The sequence below is a fragment of the Pelophylax lessonae genome (genome assembly GCF_965119305.1).
Source record: "Pelophylax lessonae genome assembly, chromosome: 3".
In the NCBI taxonomy this organism is placed as follows: Eukaryota; Metazoa; Chordata; class Amphibia; order Anura; family Ranidae; genus Pelophylax; species Pelophylax lessonae.
In genome coordinates, this window is record NC_138770.1 from 199083546 (window position 1) to 199104198 (window position 20653).

At 45.3% G+C, this 20653-nt stretch overlaps 1 protein-coding gene across 8 annotated transcripts in view; it reads left to right on the forward strand.

The window, feature by feature from the left end:
* The window catches only part of SNED1 (sushi, nidogen and EGF like domains 1), a 444915-nt gene that overhangs the window by 278384 nt on the left and 145878 nt on the right, over positions 1 to 20653 (forward strand). For all 8 annotated transcript variants that reach the window (XR_014225094.1, XM_082252243.1, XM_082252240.1 and 5 more), the window contains one exon: positions 16016 to 16129. Coding sequence is in view for 7 of the 8 variants with exons in the window: in XM_082252243.1 (XP_082108369.1) it covers positions 16016 to 16129 (114 nt within the window). In the remaining variant the exon portion in view is untranslated. The remainder of the gene's footprint in view (positions 1 to 16015; positions 16130 to 20653) is intronic.

Genomic DNA, 20653 nt, shown 5'->3' on the forward strand with positions numbered 1-20653 from the left:
CCTTGGCTGCTCCGGATTTCGGACAGGTGGGTTCAGGAAATCAATCGATCAAAGTACAAGATCGAATTCCTTTCCCGGCCGGCGGACAAATTTTTTCCCTCAAATCTTCATTTGCCTCCTGGGCGTCTGCAGGACCTGCATCAGGTGGTGCAGGACCTTCTTGCTCAGGGAGTGATTGTCCCGGTGCCTCATCGGGACAGGTTTCGAGGATTTTATTCAAATCTGTTCACTGTGCCCAGGAAGGAGGGCAAAGTACGTCCTATTCTGGACCTGAAAGCGCTGAACCGCTTTGTGCGCGTTCGGAAGTTCCGTATGGTGGTGGCCTCCCTGAGTCCAGGGGAATTCCTGGCATCGATAGATCTGAAAGATGCGTACCTGCACATCCCCATTTTCGAGGGTCATCAGCGGTACCTTTGGTTTGCTATTGCGGAGGACCACTATCAGTTTGTGGCGTTACCGTTCGGTCTCGCTTCGGCTCCAAGGGTATTTACCAAAGTGCTGGCGCCGGTTCTGGGCCTGTTAAGGGCACAGGGCATTGCGGTCTTGGGGTACCTGGACAATCTCCTTCTGAGATCGAGTGTCTGCCAGGACCTACTGCGTGATCTGTCCACCACGGTGCAGACGCTACAGGAGTTCGGATGGACCATCAACGTTCAGAAATCGACGTTGTCTCCATTGGTCCTTCTTCCCTATCTGGGAATGATTCTGGACTCTGCTCAGGCAAAGGTGTTATTGCCGGAGGACAAGCTCCGGACCTTGCAGGACGAGATCAGGTCCCTCAGGGACAATCCGTCCTCGTCACTCAGGACCTGTATGCGGGGCCTGGGGTTGATGGTTTCGGCCTTCGAGGCGATACCCTTTGCTCAGTTTCACGCGCGGGCTCTCCAGGCGGAGATCCTGGCCAGGTGGGACCGACTACCTCAGTCCCTGGATCTGAGTGTCTCATTGAGTCGTCAGACCAGATTGGCTCTTCTGTGGTGGCTCCAGTCCCCGACGGTGTCGGAAGGCAAGTCCTTCCGTCCGTTGTTGTGGACGGTGATTACCACGGATGCCAGCCTGTCGGGCTGGGGTGGAGTCCTGGGCAACCTGTCTGCCCAGGGCACTTGTTCGGAGGAGTCTTCCTCCCTCCCGATAAATGTGCTGGAATTGCGAGCGATAAAACTCTGTCTCTTCCAGTGGTCAGACCGACTTCGGGGCCGTCCTGTTCGGGTACAGATGGACAATGCTACCGCGGTGGCTTACATCAACCACCAAGGGCGGCCCGGGAGGTGACCGACATTCTGTCTTGGGCTGAGACTCATGTCCCGGCGATTTCAGCAGTTCACATTCCGGGTGTGGAGAACTGGCAGGCCGACTATCTGAGCCGCCAGACCCTGGACCAGGGGGAATGGTCCCTGCACCCGGAGGTCTTCCAAATGCTGTGTGCGAAGTGGCGATCCCCGGACGTGGATCTGTTCGCACCTCGGCTAACCCAAAAAGTGGAAAGGTTCATGGCAAGAACGCGCGATCCTGTGGCGGATGCCTCGGATGCGTTGGTGGCCCCTTGGCATCAGTATCGTCTGATGTATGCCTTTCCTCCGATTCAGTTGCTATCCAGGTTCCTCCGCAGGTTAGCCTCGGAACCGTATCTGGTGATTCTGGTGGCGCCGGACTGGCCACGCCGGTCCTGGTACGCCGAAGTTGTTCACCTGGCAGTGGCGCCTCCGTGGCGGCTGCCTCTGCGGGAAGATCTCCTGTCACAGGGTCCGATCTTCCATCCTGCTTTACAGTCACTGGCTTTAACGGCCTGGCTGTTGAGACCCAGGTCTTGAAGGACAGGGGTCTCTCCCCTGAGGTCATCCCTACCCTTGTCAAGGCTAGGAAAACCTCCTCTGGTAAAATATATTACCGTACCTGGAAGGCTTATTTCGCCTGGTGTGAGTCCAGGGGGTTCTCCCCTCGCTCGTACTTGGTGTCGAGAGTGTTGGCCTTCCTCCAGTCTGGGGTGGACCAGCGCCTGGCGCTGGCCACGATCAAGGGCCAGGTGTCCGCACTGGCTGTTCTTTTCCAACGCCCTGTGGGGTCTCACTCTCTGGTTCGCACCTTCATTCAAGGTGTGAGACATTTGGCTCCTCCCAGGAAGGAGCCCTTACCTCCATGGGACTTGAACTTGGTTCTGTCCGTGTTACAGCGTGCTCCCTTTGAACACATCCGGGAGATTTCGTTGCCTCTGCTGTCTAAGAAGGTTGCCTTTTTGGTGGTGATCACTTCGGCTCGCAGGGTGTCGGAGCTGGCAGCGTTATCTTGCCATTCTCCGTACTTGGTGATTCACAAGGATAAGGTGGTCTTGCGTCCGCATCCCTCCTTTCTCTTACGTCCTCCGACAGTCGCCGCCTCTCCATATTCGTCACTATGGGGTTATTGACCTTTGCTCCGTAGGAGTAGCTAGGCAACAGAATATGTCAATATTAAAAGCTTTTAGCATATCCCACCCCCAGGGGGTGGTCCCCTCAGTCAATACCCTCCTGCTTCCTGTATCCATACCTCAGTTTCATTGTCTAGCTATCAGGAGTAGCAGGCTGTTTCTGTGCTGGGGCTTTTTGTCTCAGCCTTTATCTTCTTTTTTGCTTTTATTTGAGTTTTTTTCTCTCTCTTTACTGTTATTTTTTTCAGCATTAGTTAGTTCTTCTGATGAAGAGGATCGTGCGGGCTGGGTCTCGGGCTGGCCCCCCTGGTCGCAGGTTGTGGGCCAGTGGCTTCCCAGCCTGCCATCGAGCGTTCAGTCAGGTTTTTTCCTGGCATGTGTGAACGACCCATCCCTGTTCGCTGCAGGGATGCTGCGGTGAGGTGGCTACCTCACTGGACGCCATGCGGTTTCGCACCGCTGTTCTACTGCGTCCTGGCTGCGACTCTCCCTGTCTTTTGTGCAGCGGCTTGATCGCTTGGGCGGGCTCCCCATGCCATTCGCAAGGTAAGTGTACTCTGTGTGGGGACCTGTCTGTTTAGTGGGTGTCAGTCTGGGACTGTGTAACCCTGCATTTCTGTACACACTATTGGGCTCCCTGTCTGGTTTGCTGCTTCTGTGGGCTGCAAGGAGGGGGGCCATCCTGCACTGTGCTGTGTTGCAAGCGGTGTATTTTCTCTGTGAGACAGGCTGTATGCTGTGGGGCATGATGTGAGACATGTTATGCATACATGCGGCGGCCGCTGCTGCGGTCCGCCATTTTTTTATTAATAGCATATGCTGGCCATTACTGTGTGTGGAGAGCGGCATTTTTGGCGCCAAGCGCTGCCATTTTGGCGGCGATCGCTCAGACCACATGTCAGCGCTGCATGCTCTGCCTTTACAGTCCCCCACCGGCGGCCATGTTTGTGGAGCCTCCCATAGGCTTTATAGGAGCAGTCTGTATTACATCACTTCCTTTGCCCTGAGACCAGCGATCGATGCAGCAGCCTGAGGGATCTCTCCAGGTTTACCTTTCCTTATTCCTGTATTCCTTGCCTAAGTTTGTTGTACTTCTCCTTGTGGGGGTCGGTGTGTGCTGTGTGTGTGCGGTGGGCTACGCTGCCGCGCTCTTAAAGGGACAGTACCCCTTTTTTTCCTGCAAACTTCTGGGGCATGGATTCTCAGGAAAGAAAATTTCCTCCCACTTTAGTGGGGGGCCAAGGTCTGCTGCTTCCCCCGAGGGGGGAGATTTGGCTGCCATTGTGGCTAACCTAGCTGCTCAGGTGCAGATGCTTGTGGCTGCTCAATCCACAAAACGGCCCAGAGTTTCAATTTCCTCTGATTCAGAGGGCGATGGTGATGGGGCTGCTATGGCTGGGGTTCCCTTATCGGGGTCCCGTTCCTCCCTGGACTTTGTGGGGTCGGAAGGGGAGGCAGAGGTTGAAGGGGTTGATGATTCCCCTCCTGGCTCGTCTGAAGAGCTTGCAATCATGGATGAATTGGTTGCTTCTATCAAACAAACGCTGCATTTACAGGATGAACCATGTCCTCCTGCTGTCCTGGCCTCTTATGGGACGCAGCGGAGACGCAAATCATCGCAGGTTTTCCCTTGCACTGAGGATTTTCAGCGCTGTTAGTGAACAATGGCGCAATATAAAGAAGCCTTTTGCTGTGCCAAGTAGGTTCAAGCTGCGCTATCCCTTCACACCCGCCACTGATGTGTGCCGCCACCGGTGGATCACGCGGTGGTGGTTTTGAATAAATCTACTGCGATTCCGGCGGAAGATACCCCGGTGTTCCGGGACCCCACGGACAGGAGACTGGAGTTTCTTGCCCGCCATACTTACTCGGTTACCGGTTCCATGCTGAAAGCTATTTTTGCTTCCCTTATGGCAGCTCAGGCTGTCGCGGATTGGACGCAGGTGCTCAGGCGCGTCCTAGTGGCTGATTCTGCCCCGCCGACAACGTTGGCTATGGTGGATCAAATTCATCAGGGTGTCATGTATTTGTGTGATGCGGACTTAGATGTAATCCCTTTGAGTGCGTCCTGGGCCTATTGGCATCGGGCCTCTGTGGCCCTGGTGTGCTAGGCTGCGACTTTCCAAATTCTACAAGGTAGATGTTCTGGCATCAGCTGATGCCTCCTTTGGCCGCAAAGTTCTCAGTGCGGCAGTGCCATGAATGACCCTTGTTTTTTATGGGTCCCTGGCTGTTGGTGTTTGCTTTCCTGGGCTGTTGCTCCTGTTGAGCATTGTTTTCTGTTGCCCAGAAGGTTCTCTTACTGTGCGTGTAAGGTTCCTTTCTCTGATGTGGGTACTGCGTTGCCTTTTCTACGGTTGCGTCTCCCACCCCTCATGTATACACTGCTTTGGGACATCCCAATAGTGATGACTTAGAGGAGGCGGCGACTGTCGGAGGACGTAAGAGAAAACTGAATTTTTGTAAAATCTTACCTGTAAAATTCCTTTCTCTGAGTCCTCTGACAATCGCCGCCCCCGCCCCTCTTTTGGGGTTGTTGTCTTAATTCCTACTGCTATGCTACCAAACTGAGTTGGGAGTGGTCAGTGCAGGGGGGTATTGACCTAGTGGGACAGCCCCCATTGGTGTGTATATGCAAATGCCTTTGTTCTTTTTGACTAAGTCTTATGCCTAGCTACTCCTGCACAGCGGAAGTCAATACCCAATAGTGATGACTTAGAGGAGGCGGCGACTGTCGGAGGACTCAGAGAAAGGAATTTTACAGGTAAGATTTTACAAAAATTCCGTTTTTTTTTTTTACCAAAAATATGTAGCAGAAAACAAACTGGCCTAAAATGTTAAAAAATTTGATTCGTAAATTTTTTTTGGGGAATGTTATACAGTGCCTTGCGAAAGTATTCGGCCCCCTTGAACTTTGCGACCTTTTGCCCCATTTCAGGCTTAAAACATAAAGATATAAAACTGTAATTTTTTGTGAAGAATCAACAACAAGTGGGACACAATCATGAAGTGGAACGAAATTTATTGGATATTTCAATCTTTGTTAACAAATAAAAAACTGAAAAATTGGGCGTGCAAAATTATTCAGCCCATTTACTTTCAGTGCAGTAAACTCTCTCCAGAAGTTCAGTGAGGATCTCTAAATGATCCAATGTTGACCTAAATGACTAATGATGATAAATAGAATCCACCTGTGTGTATTCAAGTCTCCGTATAAATGCACTTGCACTGTGATAGTCTCAGAGGTCCGTTTAAAGCGCAGAGAGCATCATGAAGAACAAGGAACACACCAGGCAGCTCCGAGATAATGTTGTGGAGAAGTTTAAAGCCGGATTTGGATACAAAAAGATTTCCCAAGCTTTAAACATCCCAAGGAGCACTGTGCAAGTGATAATATTGAAATGTAAGGAGTATCAGACCACTGCATATCTACGAAGACCTGGCCGTCCCTCTAAACTTTCAGCTCATACAAGGAGAAGACTGATCAGAGATGCAGCCAAGAGGCCCATGATTACTCTGGATGAACTGCAGAGATCTACAGCTGAGGTGGGAGACTCTGTCCATAGGACAACAATCAATCGTATACTGCACAAATCTGGCCTTTATGGAAGAGTGGCAAGAAGAAAGCCATTTCTTAAAGATATCCATAAAAAGTGTCGTTTAAAGTCTGCCACAAGCCACCTGGGAGACACACCAAACATGTGGAAGAAGGTGTTCTGGTCAGATTAAACCAAAATCAAACTTTTTGGCAACAATGCAAAAAGTTATGTTTGGCGTAAAAGCAACACAGCTCATCACCCTGAACACACCATCCCCACTGTCAAACATGGTGGTGGCAGCATCATGGTTTGGGCCTGCTTTTCTTCAGCAGGGACAGGGAAGATGGTTAAAATTGATGGGAAGATGGATGGAGCCAAATACAGGACCATTCTGGAAGAAAACCTGATGGAGTTTGCAAAAGACCTGAGACTGGGACGGAGATTTGTCTTCCAACAAGACAATGATCCAAAACATAAAGCAAAATCTACAATGGAATGGTTCACAGATAAACATATCCGGGTGTTAGAATGGCCAAGTCAAAGTCCAGACCTGAATCCAATCGAGAATCTGTGGAAAGAACTAAAAACTGCTGTTCACAAACGCTCTCCATCCAACCTCACTGAGCTTGAGCTGTTTTTTAAGGAGGAATGGGCAAACATTTCAGTCTCTCGATATGCAAAACTGATAGAGACATACCCCAAGCGACTTACAGCTGTATTTGCAGCAAAAGGTGGCGCTACAAAGTATTAACTTAAGGGGGCTGAATAATTTTGCACGCCCAATTTTTCAGTTTTTTATTTGTTAAAAATGTTTGAAATATCCAATAAATTTCGTTCCACTTCATGATTGTGTCTCACTTGTTGTTGATTCTTCACAAAAAATTACAGTTTTATATCTTTATGTTTGAAGCCTGAAATGTGGCAAAAGGTCGCAAAGTTCAAGGGGGCCGAATACTTTCAGAAGGCACTGTATATCAGAATGTGAAAAATATTGTGTTTTCTTTTTCAAAATTGTTGCTCTTTTTTTCAAAAATTAAAATCGCACAGGTGATCAAATACCACCAAAAGAAAGCTCTATTTGTGGGGAAAAAAGGGACATAAATTGAATTTGGGTACAGCGTCGCACGACCACGCAATTGTCCGTTAAAGTAACGCAGTGCCAAATCGCAAAATATGGCCTGGTCAGGAATGGGGTAAAATCTTCCGGTCTTGAAGTGGTTTAAAATACGCTCATTGAGAATTTTTTTGTCAAAGACATGTAGCTAAATACATTTTGGCCTAAATGTATGACAAAAATTTAATATATTGGATATTTTTTAACTGTCAAATTAGAGAATGTCAATTTTTCGCAAAATTTTGCTCTTTTTTTTATTAATATCGCAAAAAATGAAAAACGCAGAGGTAATCAAATACCACCAAAAGAAAGCTCTGTTTGTGGGAAAAAAAGTCCGTAAATTTTGTTTGGGTACAGCCTTGCATGACCGCGCAATTGTCAGTTAAAGTTGCGCAGTGCCAAGTTGAAAAAAGTGGCCTGGACGTTAAAGAGGTTGTAAACCCATTTTTTATTTATTTTATTTTTTTTCACCCTGAAAGAGAAACACATAATGAGCTAGTATGCAGTGCATACTAGCTCATTATGAAATACTTACCTTACAACAAGTGTAGACTAGGGAAATGGGGGAAGGGAAATTGATGGAACACCATGAAATCACTCAATCGCCCTAAAATACCTGGGGCGTGAGGATGTGACAACAATTACTGAATTTACCATCCAGATACCACACGGTATATAACCGGTGAGCCTAGCAACTGGAAACATATATGGAAAAAAGGAAAAGAAGTCGCATGGAAGGCTCAAACAGGGGTGTACGATGGATTGAGAAATTGGTACTTTATTGAAGCGGGATAAAATTGCAAAGGCAATACAAATATACAAAATACATGATACAAAGCTCAAAAAAACTGGATAAAATCAAACATAAAAGATCCTGCCTCAAAGATGATGCTGGTAACACCCCTAAAGGGTCTCCACCCACCACCCAAACAACACAGAGGCCACTGTATTGGCCCACAACCCCAATCAACAACCCAAACTCCAAATCCAATGACTGGTAAAAAATAAAAAAAATGGCACAGTCCAGGGTCTTGATAAAAGACTCACAGGGGATTGAACACCGGAAAAAATTTGTGAAATGTAGTAGGAGTAGTATGGGTACTACAAATAGAGGGGAGGGATGGAGGGAGGGGGGGGGGGCAAAATGTAACAATGTAACGGGCTCCAAACTCTGAAGTTCCTCCCACTTGGATCAGATAATTGGCTTAATTCCTCCACATCATCAGACTCTGGTAACGAGGCACAGTAGCAAGTGAGAGTCCTTTGATGGCACCAGTGTTGGCAAATAAAGTAGAGCAGTGGCTAAGCAGGTAATGCAGCACAATTCAGCGATGTAACATAAAACAGATAAGCAAGCATGAAATGGGCAGTATGCGATACTCCAAGATTCTCAAAGCTCCTGGGTCACCGTGTAGGGATACACTGACCCGCCTCAGAATAGAGGTCGTGGCCACATTCCTCCTAGATTGATAAGGATAACAACAAGTGGCCCGGTGTAGGTACAGGTAATTTGATTGTCCCAACGTGCCCAGGTGAGCAGTAGAGAGGAGTCTTCACAGACCCAGCAGGCAAAGTAAGGCTCTGTGCAGCAGCATATGCAGGTAAGCAGTAAAGTCAGCCAGTCAATGTAAAACAGGCACTTAAGAGCCAGAACTCACGTGCCAATTGAACCAGGGTTCATAAAATTCCGGAATGTGCAGGCATGGGGTACGCCAGTACGCCAGTATGCAGAAAGGACCTTCCCCTGAGGAAGAGGCTGAGCCTCGAAACGCGTCAGCCGTCATCTTATCGGATTATGGACTTACATATGGACTATTCCTGACACTGGAGCAACTGAGCTTGATATGATCATTTTGTGTTTGTGAGTAGCCATTTTGTATGTTGCATCAATAAAGCCTCTCACTAAGCTGCTTGGCGATGGTCTTATAGCCCATTCCAGCCTTGTGTAGGTCTACAATCTTGTTCCTGACATCCTTGGACAGCTCTTTGGTCTTGGCCATGATGGAGAGATTGTAATTGTGGGGGTTTGCTATAGGCCACCTAAACAAGGGGAGGAGGTAGAGCTGGAATTTTTAGCACTAATGGGTAAAGTGGCAAAACTGGGATCAGTCATCATATTGGGGGACTTCAATTATCCCGACATTGACTGGGAAGAGGGGACTACACACTCACAGAAGGCCCGTCTATTCATGGAAACCTTACAGATTAATTACATGTCACAGTTGGTGGATTCTCCGACTAGAGAAAATGCAGTCCTGGATCTATTGATCACTAATGACCCAGACCTAATCTCGGAGGTAGGAGTCCAGGACAACCTGGGCTCTAGCGATCACAGGATGATCACATTTAGTGTAAATAACAATATAACAAGGCAAGTGGGGAACATAAGAACCCTAAACTTCAGAAGGGCAGACTTTCCAAAATTGTACTCATTGATGGAAAGGGTAAACTGGGACCAAACCCTGTGATCACTGACCACAGAGGAAAAATGGGAATGCTTTAGGACCACATTAAGCAAATGCATCTTGCAGTGCATTCCTATGGGAAATAAATTTAGAACACACAAAGCCAAACCTGGCTGGCTAAACCGTAGCGTTAAAAAACTTATTAGGGGAAAAAAATTGGCCATCAAGAAATATAAATCAGAGGGCACAGTATCGGCTTTCATACAATACAAGGAGGCAAATAAGAAAAGTAAACACGAAATCAAGATGGCTAAAATCAACTTTGAGAGACAAATAGCGGAGGATAGTAAAAAAAACCCAAAGAAATTCTTTAAATATATCAACAGCAAAAAAACTAGGGCAGAGCATATTGCACACATAATTAACGATGGGAGGATGGTTACAGAGGACACTGAAAAAGCAACCGTGCTGAATGCTTTTTTCTCGTCAGTCTTTACACAGGAAAAGGAGGGGTACACTGACCGTGACTGTATGGCTAGTAGTAATACACAGGACTTGCCACTATTGCTAACAGAGGGTGAAATCAGGGAAAGGCTGGATAAACTTAACACAAACAAATCACCAGGTCCGGATGGCGTACATCCGAGAGTACTCAAGGAACTCAGTAAGGTTATATCTAGACCACTGTTCCTGATCTTTGCTGACAGTATTAGGACAGGAGATGTACCAGGGGATTGGAGGAAAGCTAACGTGATTCCGATATTCAAAAAGGGGCAGAGGCATATGCCGGGAAATTATAGGCCTGTCAGTTTGACATCAATAGCATGTAAACTTCTGGAGGGGATGATAAGGGACTATATAGTAGAGTTTTCTAAAGACAACAACATCAACAGCAATAATCAGCACGGGTTTACAAATGGGCGTTCTTGTCAAACCAATCTCTTAACATTCTAAGAGGAGGTGAGCTGTGAGCTAGATAGGGGCAGACCAGTGGATGTGGTGTACCTGGATTTCGCAAAGGCATTTGATACAGTTCCCCACAAGCGCTTAATTTATAAAATAAGGTCTGCAGGTATCGACAGCAGGGTTTGCTCTTGGATACGGAACTGGCTAAAAGGGTGTGTCCAAAGGGTGGTAATAAACAGCGCATACTCAGACTGGTCTGAGGTAGTAAGCGGGGTCCCCCAAGGCTCAGTCCTGGGACCAACCTTGTTCAATTTATTCATAAACAGCATTGAGGTCGGGGTCAGTAGTTCGATATCAGTTTTTGCAGATGACACAAAATTGGCCAGGGCAATAACTTCACAGCATGAAGCAGATATCCTACAGAATGACCTGGAAAAAATAACGGAGTGGGCAACGACTTGGCAAATGAAGTTTGATTTGGAGAAGTGTAAGGTTTTGAACTTGGGGACTATAAACATAAAATCACAATACACGTTAGGAGGGGATCCCTTGGGGGAATCAAAAATGGAGAAAGATCTGGGAGTCTTGGTTGATGATAGATTAGGCAATAGCATGCAATGTCAAGCGGCAGCTGCCAAAGCCAGCAGAATATTAGCATGCATAAAGAAGGGGATGTATTTCAGAGATAAGACTATAATCCTTCCAATTTATAAAACTCTGGTCCGACCGCATCTGGAGTATTCTGTCCAGTTCTGGTCGCCAGTCCTCAGGAGGGATGTGTTGGAGCTGGAGAGAGTCCAGAGAAGGGCAACTAAACTGATTAGGGAATTGGAGCACCTTAATTATGAAGAGCGTCTGCAATCGCTTGATTTATTCTCCCTGGAGAAGAGACGCTTGAGGGGGGACATGATAGCAATTTACAGATATCTCAATGGGGATCTCAGCTTAGAAAAAAAGCTGTTCAGTCGAAGGGATTGCACGAGGACTCATGGGAGCCAGAAATCTTGCTGATTGATAGGGGATCAAGAACTTATTTCACTCAATAAAATGCAAATCAATTTATAACTTTTTTTTAAATGATTTTTTCTGGAAACTTTTGTTGTTATTATGTCTCTCACTGTTAAAATAAACCTACCATTAAAATTATAGACTGATCATTTATATGTCAGTGGGCAAACATACAAAATCAGTAGGGAATAAAATACTTTTTTCCCTCCCTGTAAGTATTCCTGTCATTGTTAAAAAGTTTGTCTGAAGATGCTAACTGCTACTTTGCCTGGACAGCTTGGTCCAATAAAGTAAGTAAAAAAAAATAAAAATACCAGCCTTACTGACTGCATCACCAGATGAAAATAAAATAAAAAAGCCTAAAAAAGAAAACGAATGCAGCCACCACACCTAAGGTATTGGTAAACTACAATTTAAATTTTTTTTAGAATTGGGTTCAATACCACCTTAAAGCGAAAATTCACCGAAAAGGGGACATTCCGCTTTAAGTTCTCCTCCACTTAAGCGATCCGAGCAGAAGTTCGGTCCCCCTCTTCTCACCTATAGCTAACTGGCCCATATCACAATTCCCAGAAGGCTGCAGGACCATTCACAAAGCGCAGCACGGCTTGCGCATGCGCAGTAGGAAGCCGACTGTGAAGTTGCAAACTGTTACAGCCAGCTTCCCACACTAAAGGTGCTAGCGCTGGGAACCCAAAGACTAGTGAAGAACTAGCCTGGATCCCTGGGCAGGTAAGTGTCTTTATATTAAAAGTCATCAGCTACAGTATTTCTGTGAGGCCACATATATACATACAATTGGCAGGAAGGGGTTCTAAAAGCAAAACAACCAGTGTTGGCACACTGCAAGCGTGGAAGTCCAAAAACACAAGCTGGAATAAGTGAAACAATATACAGTCTATATGGGAGGTATTGTCCATAGGCTGGAACAAAAAACTCCTGAATATGGGTCCTGGTGCTAGACGGCTGCTGGCTCTAAAAAGAGCTAGAAGGAACTCTGCAGGAATATACGGGGAGAGAGAAGCGCAGTGCTATCTAAGTGCAGCAGTATCAAAATTAATTCAAATGACCGAGGCACTGGCGGTGGCGATACCGACCACTCTTGCCACTCTTCTTCGACGTGATTTCCCCTTTAAGTGGGGGTCGTCTCATATTCAATACCTGGGGATTTCTCTTCCGAATTGCCCTGGCAGAATCTATGACTGTAATTTTCCTCCCCTGATGGCTCGAATTAAGAAGGATGTGGACGAGTGGCGCACCGGCAGATTTTCGTGGTTTGGGCGCTGTAATGTTCTCAAAATGAACGTGATGCCCCGCTTGTTGTATGTGTTCCAGGCCTTGCCGGTTGCTGTCCCATCCCATTTCCTTAAGAAGATAAACCAACTGTTTAGAAACTTCCTGTGGATTAGAGGCCCCCCACGGTTGGCCCTACGTGTTCTCCGCATGCCTAAATTAAGTGGCGGTATGGCCCTGCCGGACGCAGTGGCCTACTACGAGGCCTGCCACATGTCTCGCATCCTTGATTGGTACCGCCATGGCTCACTGAAGCAGTGGGTACGGTTGGAGCGGCTTTCAGTGGAGTCTCCTCCAGAATTGTTGCTATGGACTCCTTCCTCCGTTCCCAGGGAGCTGTCTACTCACCCGACCATTGGCCCTACGCTGAAAGTTGGAAGGCGGCTGTGTCATGGGGGCCAACTAGCAACTCTGCCATCCCCCCTTCTCCCGGTTGTCGGTAATTCGGACTTTCTGCCGGGACTGGAGTGCCCTGGCTTTCGGTCCTTGGGGGCTGCCGGCCTTGGACAGGCTCGCCACTTCATACGAAATGGAGAGTGGATCTCTAGGTCTCTCCTGCACTCCGATACTTCTTTTTCTATGTTATCATTCTGGCAGCAGGTCCAACTTTCCCATTTCCTGCAGTCCCTGCCGTTGGCACGCTTGTTCACCAGACGTCTCACTTATTTCGAGGAGCTCTGTTCTGACTCATCTCCTCTACGGCATACTATTTCCCTGGTTTATAGGGCTTTGGTCACGCCGGAGGCACCATCCCGTCCTCCGTATATTGCGTGCTGGGAACGGGATCTTGGTCTGACTTTTACCGACCATCAAGTTGACCGCCTTTTATTCTTTGCATACAAAACCTCGATCTGTTCACGCTACCAAGAAGTGGGCTACAAATGCCTGACCCGGTGGCATTATACCCCGACGAGGCTTCGTCGGATGTTCCCGACATGTGCCGACACCTGCTGGAGGTGTGGTAGGGAGGTGGGCTCATACCTCCATGTTTTTTGGTCCTGCGAGGGGCTACAGCCCTTTTGGGCCTCGGTGCTTCGCATAGCCCAAAAATTCACTGATCACCCGCTCACCCTGGACCCGGCCCTCCTCCTTCTTCACCACCATGATTTTCCGAGGGCATCTTATAAGAAATCAATCCTGCCGTTGTTGTTTACGGCGGCAAAAAGTTGCATCCCCCCTCTCTGGAAACAGACTCAGCCCCCTACTATAGCCATGTGGCTCCGTAAGATGAAATGTATCAATGAGATGGAAGACCTGATGGCGACGGAGCACGGTGACAGAGAGAAATTTCTGAAGCGCTGGTTTTACTGGCATGAATTCACGTTTACAGCGGAATACCGTGATCTTTTGATTTAAGGGTGCTGCTGTCCTTGGGCCGGATTGCCCCCCTCCCCCCCCCCAACTCCTCTTCCTCTCCTGCTTCTTCCAGTCTACTTTCTCTTCCCCTTTGATATCTTCTCTTGCTCTCTTTCTCTTCCCGACCTCCATTCTGCTTGTTCTTGGATGTCGCGGATTGGATCTCCCTCTTTCCTTTGCTGTCTATCGACTTCTAGATTTCTTTTATAGGCATGTTTTTTTTTTTGTTTTTTTTTTTACACGTCATTGTTTGTTACCTATTCTGGAGAGATTTCATATGCTGTTCCCCTCTGGGGCCGCTGGGATGCCTGATGACTGTATGGGGGACTTCCCCTGTGCGCCTGCTACCGGCCAGGTGATAGATGCCGGAGGGTGCCGGGGGGGGGGCTCGACCATGGTCAATATTCTATTACTCTTTGTTTTGCACTTTACATTTGTCCATAGCTTGGTCTCAGGGGTGTTCCTCTTTTATAGAGCATTACCTTACGATATCCATGTTGTCCTCCCAGTCAGTTACTGACGTGTAGCATTACTTATTGTCACATCTTCTATACTGAAATATTACCTATGTATTGTTTGTTCACTTTTGCCTGATATCGCTCATTGCATTTCTCTGTTTGAATTGTGATATGCCTTTTTGTTTCTTCAATAAACGAATTTATAAAAAAAAAAATTAATTCAAATGAAAGGCAGCAACTTACAATGTAAGAGCATCAAAGGGCTTGTACAATAACATTTAATCCACTCCTGGGTTGGATGCGGTGTGGCAGAAGAGTGTAAAGCCAGTTGTCCTGGTGGCTCCCTGCGCTTCTTGTAGTTTCAGGTACACTTGGAGGAAGCCAATGCTGTTTCTACCATGTCACCACGGGAGTGGGCGGTGTGTGCATTCAGAGCTTGAAGAAAGAGCACGCATGCTCTGAATGCGTGCACCGCCCTCTCCCCCTGTGACCCGGTAGGGACGTCATCTGCTTCCTCCGAGTGTACCCGAGTCTACAGGAAGCGCTGGGAGCCACCAGTGATGCCAAGACGACTGGCTTCACACTCTTCTGCCATGCGGCGTCCTCCCAGGAGTGAATTACATGTTATTGTACAAGCGCTTTGATGCTCTTACATTGTAAGTTGCTGCCTTTTATTTGAATTAAACTTTGATACTGCTTCACCTAGATGGCATTGCTCTTCTTTCTCCCCTTATATTCAGTGGTTAGGTTCTACCAGCTGGATGTTTAGTTCTCAGTTGGTGCACACTTCTGGCGTATGGTCCTTCAAGCAACTCTTTGAGCTAAGGCTATCCCAGTTTTCTTCCAATGGGGACACTAGTTCTGCGTACCCTGGTTATAACTAGGGATTCGTAAAGGTCTTTTCTCCCACCCCTGCTTTGGCTATCGGACAGAAAGTAAAGGGAATTCTTCCTAATGGGACACAGATGACCTGACAGAGGTTATAATCTTCCCTTGCTCTATCAAAAATGAAAAAAAAAAGTTTTGCTTTTAGTTCCACGTTAAGGGACACAGGTTCCCCCCTTCTTGTGACCCCCTCCTACTACTACATTTGGTCAAAACTGAAGCATGATGTGAGTGGGAGGGATTATACTGGCTGAATGGCACTCTTTTGTATGCTAAAATCCAATTCTAACCAAAATCCAGTATAACCCATATGTCTCGGAATTCTTCTGACCTCGTGTTCCTTTTTTTTTTTAAAAGGTGTTTATTTAAATTTTTGCAAAACAACAACAAAAACACAAGGGCAGACAGTGCCCATAAAACAAGTATAAAACAAGCATGTAAATTACACCAGGGTAGCAGAAGACCTTGTGTTCCTTAATGATTTTCAGGTTTTTATGGTAAGTCAAAAATTCAGTTTTTTTGTAACAAAAAAAAAAAAATGCAAATCTTCTTTACTTTCAGTGCTATACAAAACGACATATTTCTAAGTGAGCATTTCGTTTTATTTTAAGTTGTTAATCTCTTCTTTCTTGTTCATGTTTCATCAGAGATCACCCCTTGCTCATCTTCTCCATGCCTTAATGGAGGCATTTGTGTAAATCAGGGTGCAAATTACAGTTGTTCCTGTCTTCAGAGCTTTACTGGGGAGCACTGTAAAACAGGTAAGCTGAGCTTTGAAACCAGTAAGCCAAGCATACACAGCATTCTTTTATACTCTGTATATAGGCATAATGTAGTAGATGTATCCAGCAGGGCAAACCTGCAATGCTATACTATTCTATTCAGATTCCCCATGGGAATGCTATACTGGTTCATTCTTATTGATATTAGTACAGAATTCAGAGACATCAATAAAAAGAAAACAAGGTCCTAACCTATTCTTACCCTATTGTAATAAAAGTTATCTTAATCGTAAAGATCTTTAGTTATAAGCTACTACCTTCAGATGATTGGACACTGGCTAAGCTATTGGACATGCATGGGCATACCTCTAATCTTACCCCAATTTTTATGGTTTTCAAACTTTGAAGACCGTTGCAAAGGTATGCCCACTGTGAAGTGGGAAGCCTGGACCTATATGGGAACCAGCAAAATAAAAGGTTCTCTTTGAACCAATATTGTAACCTTATAGTAAGCATGATACTCAATATCTCCGCTACTTGTAGTACATGTATTAGTGTATCCTTAACAATATTTGTTTTCACATTAAAACTATCAGGAAACCAGGAGTGTGTTTGACTTTATTCACTATGGAGTGTTTAACCTCCCTGGCGGTATGATTCTGTCAGGAATTCTGTACCAAAAGCGGTACAATTTTTTTCATGGAAATTTGGCGTTATGTATTATAGGCCTACAATTCTTAGTAATTACTGACTTAAACCTGACCAAAACAAGACTCTAGTAGACATCCCAGATGTGATAAATTTAATATTATTTTTAAATTAAAAAATATAATATATATAATAAAATTATATTATTGATTAGATTATAATTCATGCGTTATATATTATATATATATGTGTGTGTGTATATATATATATATATATATATATATATATAAAACGCATGAATTATAATCGAATCAATAATATAATATAATTTTATATATATATATATATGTGTGTGTATATAGGTATATAGGTGTGTATGTATATATATATATATATATATATATATATATACATATATATATATATATATATATACACATATATATATATATATATATATATATATATATATATATATATATATATATATATATATATATATATATATATATATATATATATATATATATATATATATATGCATATATATATATATATATATATATATATATATATGCATATATATATAATATAAAATGTGTTTGTGTTTTGTGCAACGTTTTTTTTTTTTGAATTTCCCTCCCTAGTTCCGCTCCCATGCAGCATTGCTGCTGCAGGGAACGGAACTAGGAAGTCCTCCTACCGACAGACGAGCGGCGGAGATCTCGGCTGGCGGTCACAGCAATGAGAGCTCATCGCTGGATCGCCAGGATAAGGTAAGACACTCTGCTGCGCTGTCTGCATAGCTCTGCCCATTCACCCCGAGCGTGACTCGGGGATACCGATAATAGCAGGAAATTCCTACCCCGAGTCAGGCTCGGGTTTACCGCTAGCGTGGTTAAACTTCCAAACTTGGCTGTAAAAATTCCATATGGAGAGGTAAAACAGGGTCACTGTGTATTTCTGTAAAAACCAGGACTGTGTTTGGAATGTATCCAGTTTATAGTGTCAACTTTTCAAACTTGGCACTTAAACTTTATCATTTAGAGCATAGTTGATAACGAGGTGTTACATTACATCACAAGTTGCCCTATTACCACCACGCCCAGAGCCCTTACAAGGTACTCAGGCACTTCCTCTCTCCCTTTGTCATGAGGACTTCACTACAGCTCCCGCTGCTGTCACAACCAGTGAGGAGGGGGTAGGGGTTGGGGCCAAGCCCCAGCCTGTGTGTTTTATAGAGATAAAGAGTGGGGCTCTGGAACAAGCACGCACGAGTCCCCCGATTGCAAGTAGCTTGCTATGAGGGCACTCAGCGAGGGAAGAGAAGGCAGGAGCGCTGGCAGGGGACCCGAGAAGAGGAGGATTGGGACTGCTCTGTGCAAAACCATTGCACAGAGCAGGTAAGTATAACATGTTTAACTAAGTTTACTTTTCATGTATTGCCTAAATATGTGATTTAAAGGAGAAATTGCTTCGAAAAACACCCCCTAGCATTTCAGGCCATTGCCATCTTGAGTAAAGGCAGATGATTTGTGTAGCATTTACCTACTGAAATCCTTAGTCTAAGCATACAGACCAGGAAGGAGTGCTAAGCTGAGAAAGCCTGTCCTCCTCTCCTTTAGGTGAGGGGAAATAAAATTCCTGAGAAGACTCCCGGCATGTATGATGTAATTTTGGCCTAGCCAAGAGTCTAGGAAACAACTGAACACATGTAAAAAAAAGGTTTTAAATATAATATACTTTCCTATCTATTTACTTATGCTAGCAGTATAAGGATTAAAAATAATCAATGTTTACTGAGAGTTTAGTTTCACTTTAAAGAAAAACATTATAAATTTATGGAAAAACCGCATTGCTTTATAGGAATTAAAAATGGGTAATGCGCAAGAACAGTGATGCTAATAGAAATCATTTAGGCATCCTTTCTTGTGACTATAGTAAAATAATTTCTATGTCAGCTCTTTTGATTGGTACACTTCATCAGTCCTCTTTTGTCCTTCTTACTCAGGCCATGGCTATTTATTAGATCTCTATGGATGTTATCAGCACTTGTGGGAGAAATCAGAACATAAGAAATAGCGAAGCAGACCTGAAAGAGAAAAATTTCTGCTACAGTGAGGGCACCAGAGTTGGTTATTGCAGTGATGTAGCAGAGGTGGTGGGCACATACCTAGGCTTTGAGTGTCAAATCCTGGATTGCATATATTGATTTATCTTACATAGCAGAGGCAGAAGTAAAGTACTAGTGGGTTATATGTAAAGATTTCAAAATATTCTCATTTTAAAACAGTATCCGGATTCACGATTAAACTGGAGCATTTTTATTTCCAATAAAGGAGATAATTACCTAGTAATGTTAGGAAAAGGGTAACACTGTGTCCTTGACAACTTGAGCAGTCTGCATTCATAAGGCCCCTTTCACACGGAGCCATGCTGCTCAGCGGGGGATCGATCCGCCGATCCCCCGCTGAGCAGGCGGATGACAGCTCCGTCTCCACTCTGTGTGCGGAGCCGGAGGTGTAAGATCGCCGACCTGATCGGACGCTCCATGCACCCCTATGGAGCAGCGGATGTCAGCTGTGACATGTCTGCTGACACCCGCTGCTTTCTGATCCAATCCTGTCCATGAAATCCAGACGGATGGAAACCCTATTTTCCATCCGTTTGGAGGATTGGATCGGATAGGATCGGCAGTCCGTTTTCATCCAATCTCCCATAGAGGAGAGCGGTGTTCTGACAGGTCCATCTCTGCACAGTGAGTGAAGAGGGACCTGTCATCTGCCTGCTCAGGGGGGATCGGCGGATCGATCCCTGCTAAGCAAGCAGAGTTTGCCGGGAGGAAAGCCCGTGTGAGAGGACCCTTACAGCCTGAGGCTGTGAAACTTGACTTGACTGGTAATGACCTTTAAATTCTTGGTTGTACTATGACTCACTGGATCATGGCCCATTTACTCATCTCAAACTTCCAGTAAATATTACAATTCAGTGTTGGTTTTTTTTTTTTTTTTTTTTCTTTCCCCTAGATGATAATTAGCACTTGAATACAGCTGATATGATGCAACAATAATGTTTGGTTAACTTTGCTCCTTATTCTCTTTTTAAATGAGCCCTTAAATCAAACTTGCCATCAACTAATGTGTAACAATAATCTTTGTAGTACAAATTTCTCCTGTTTATAGTAACATAGAGATAGAAACCCCAGAAACTATCGTTTTGTTTACAAAAAAGGGTGGATGTTTTCCTGAATTGCATTGCAATTTTTATTTAAGCAATATAGATTTAAATAGTACATTGCAGGGTCTTGTTTGAAGTGTATGTTCAGCCAAGTCACTGTTTTTTCATTTGGATTTATTTGGGAAGGGTTAGGATGGCCATAGACTTTTTGAATCTGGGCCGGTTCAGCAGGGACTGGCAGAGATTTAAACTTGTCACAGATACCGCATGCCCACAGCGACTAGCTAACCAGGAAGTAGTTCAGTGACTGGGGAGTATGAGGGAATAAGGGGAAACTTATACTGAGCAATAAGACTGGCTGTGGCACTTTCAAAGCCCTCACTACCTTTGGCCACCGCTAGAGAGAGAGACTCCACTCCAATCCAGCTGACTGACCACACACAGGCAGATACGAATCTTATATACAATCTGGTGCACTCTAAGGGTTGGGGAACAGTCTAGCAATTATCACACACTACTAGGGTTCCTCCAGCTATCCTACAAGCTAGAACTCCGGTGTTAATCCCTCTTCCCACTGTCCACGCACCAGACACACAACAAACGATAGCCTGCCACCACCCAACAGTTTGTCCGCAGACTGGTCTGCTGTGCCACCACAAACACAGAGATCTCCATCTGGCAGATCAGCTAGTTTACAATTTGCAGGCAATCTGCCAACATGCAGTGCAATTGCATACT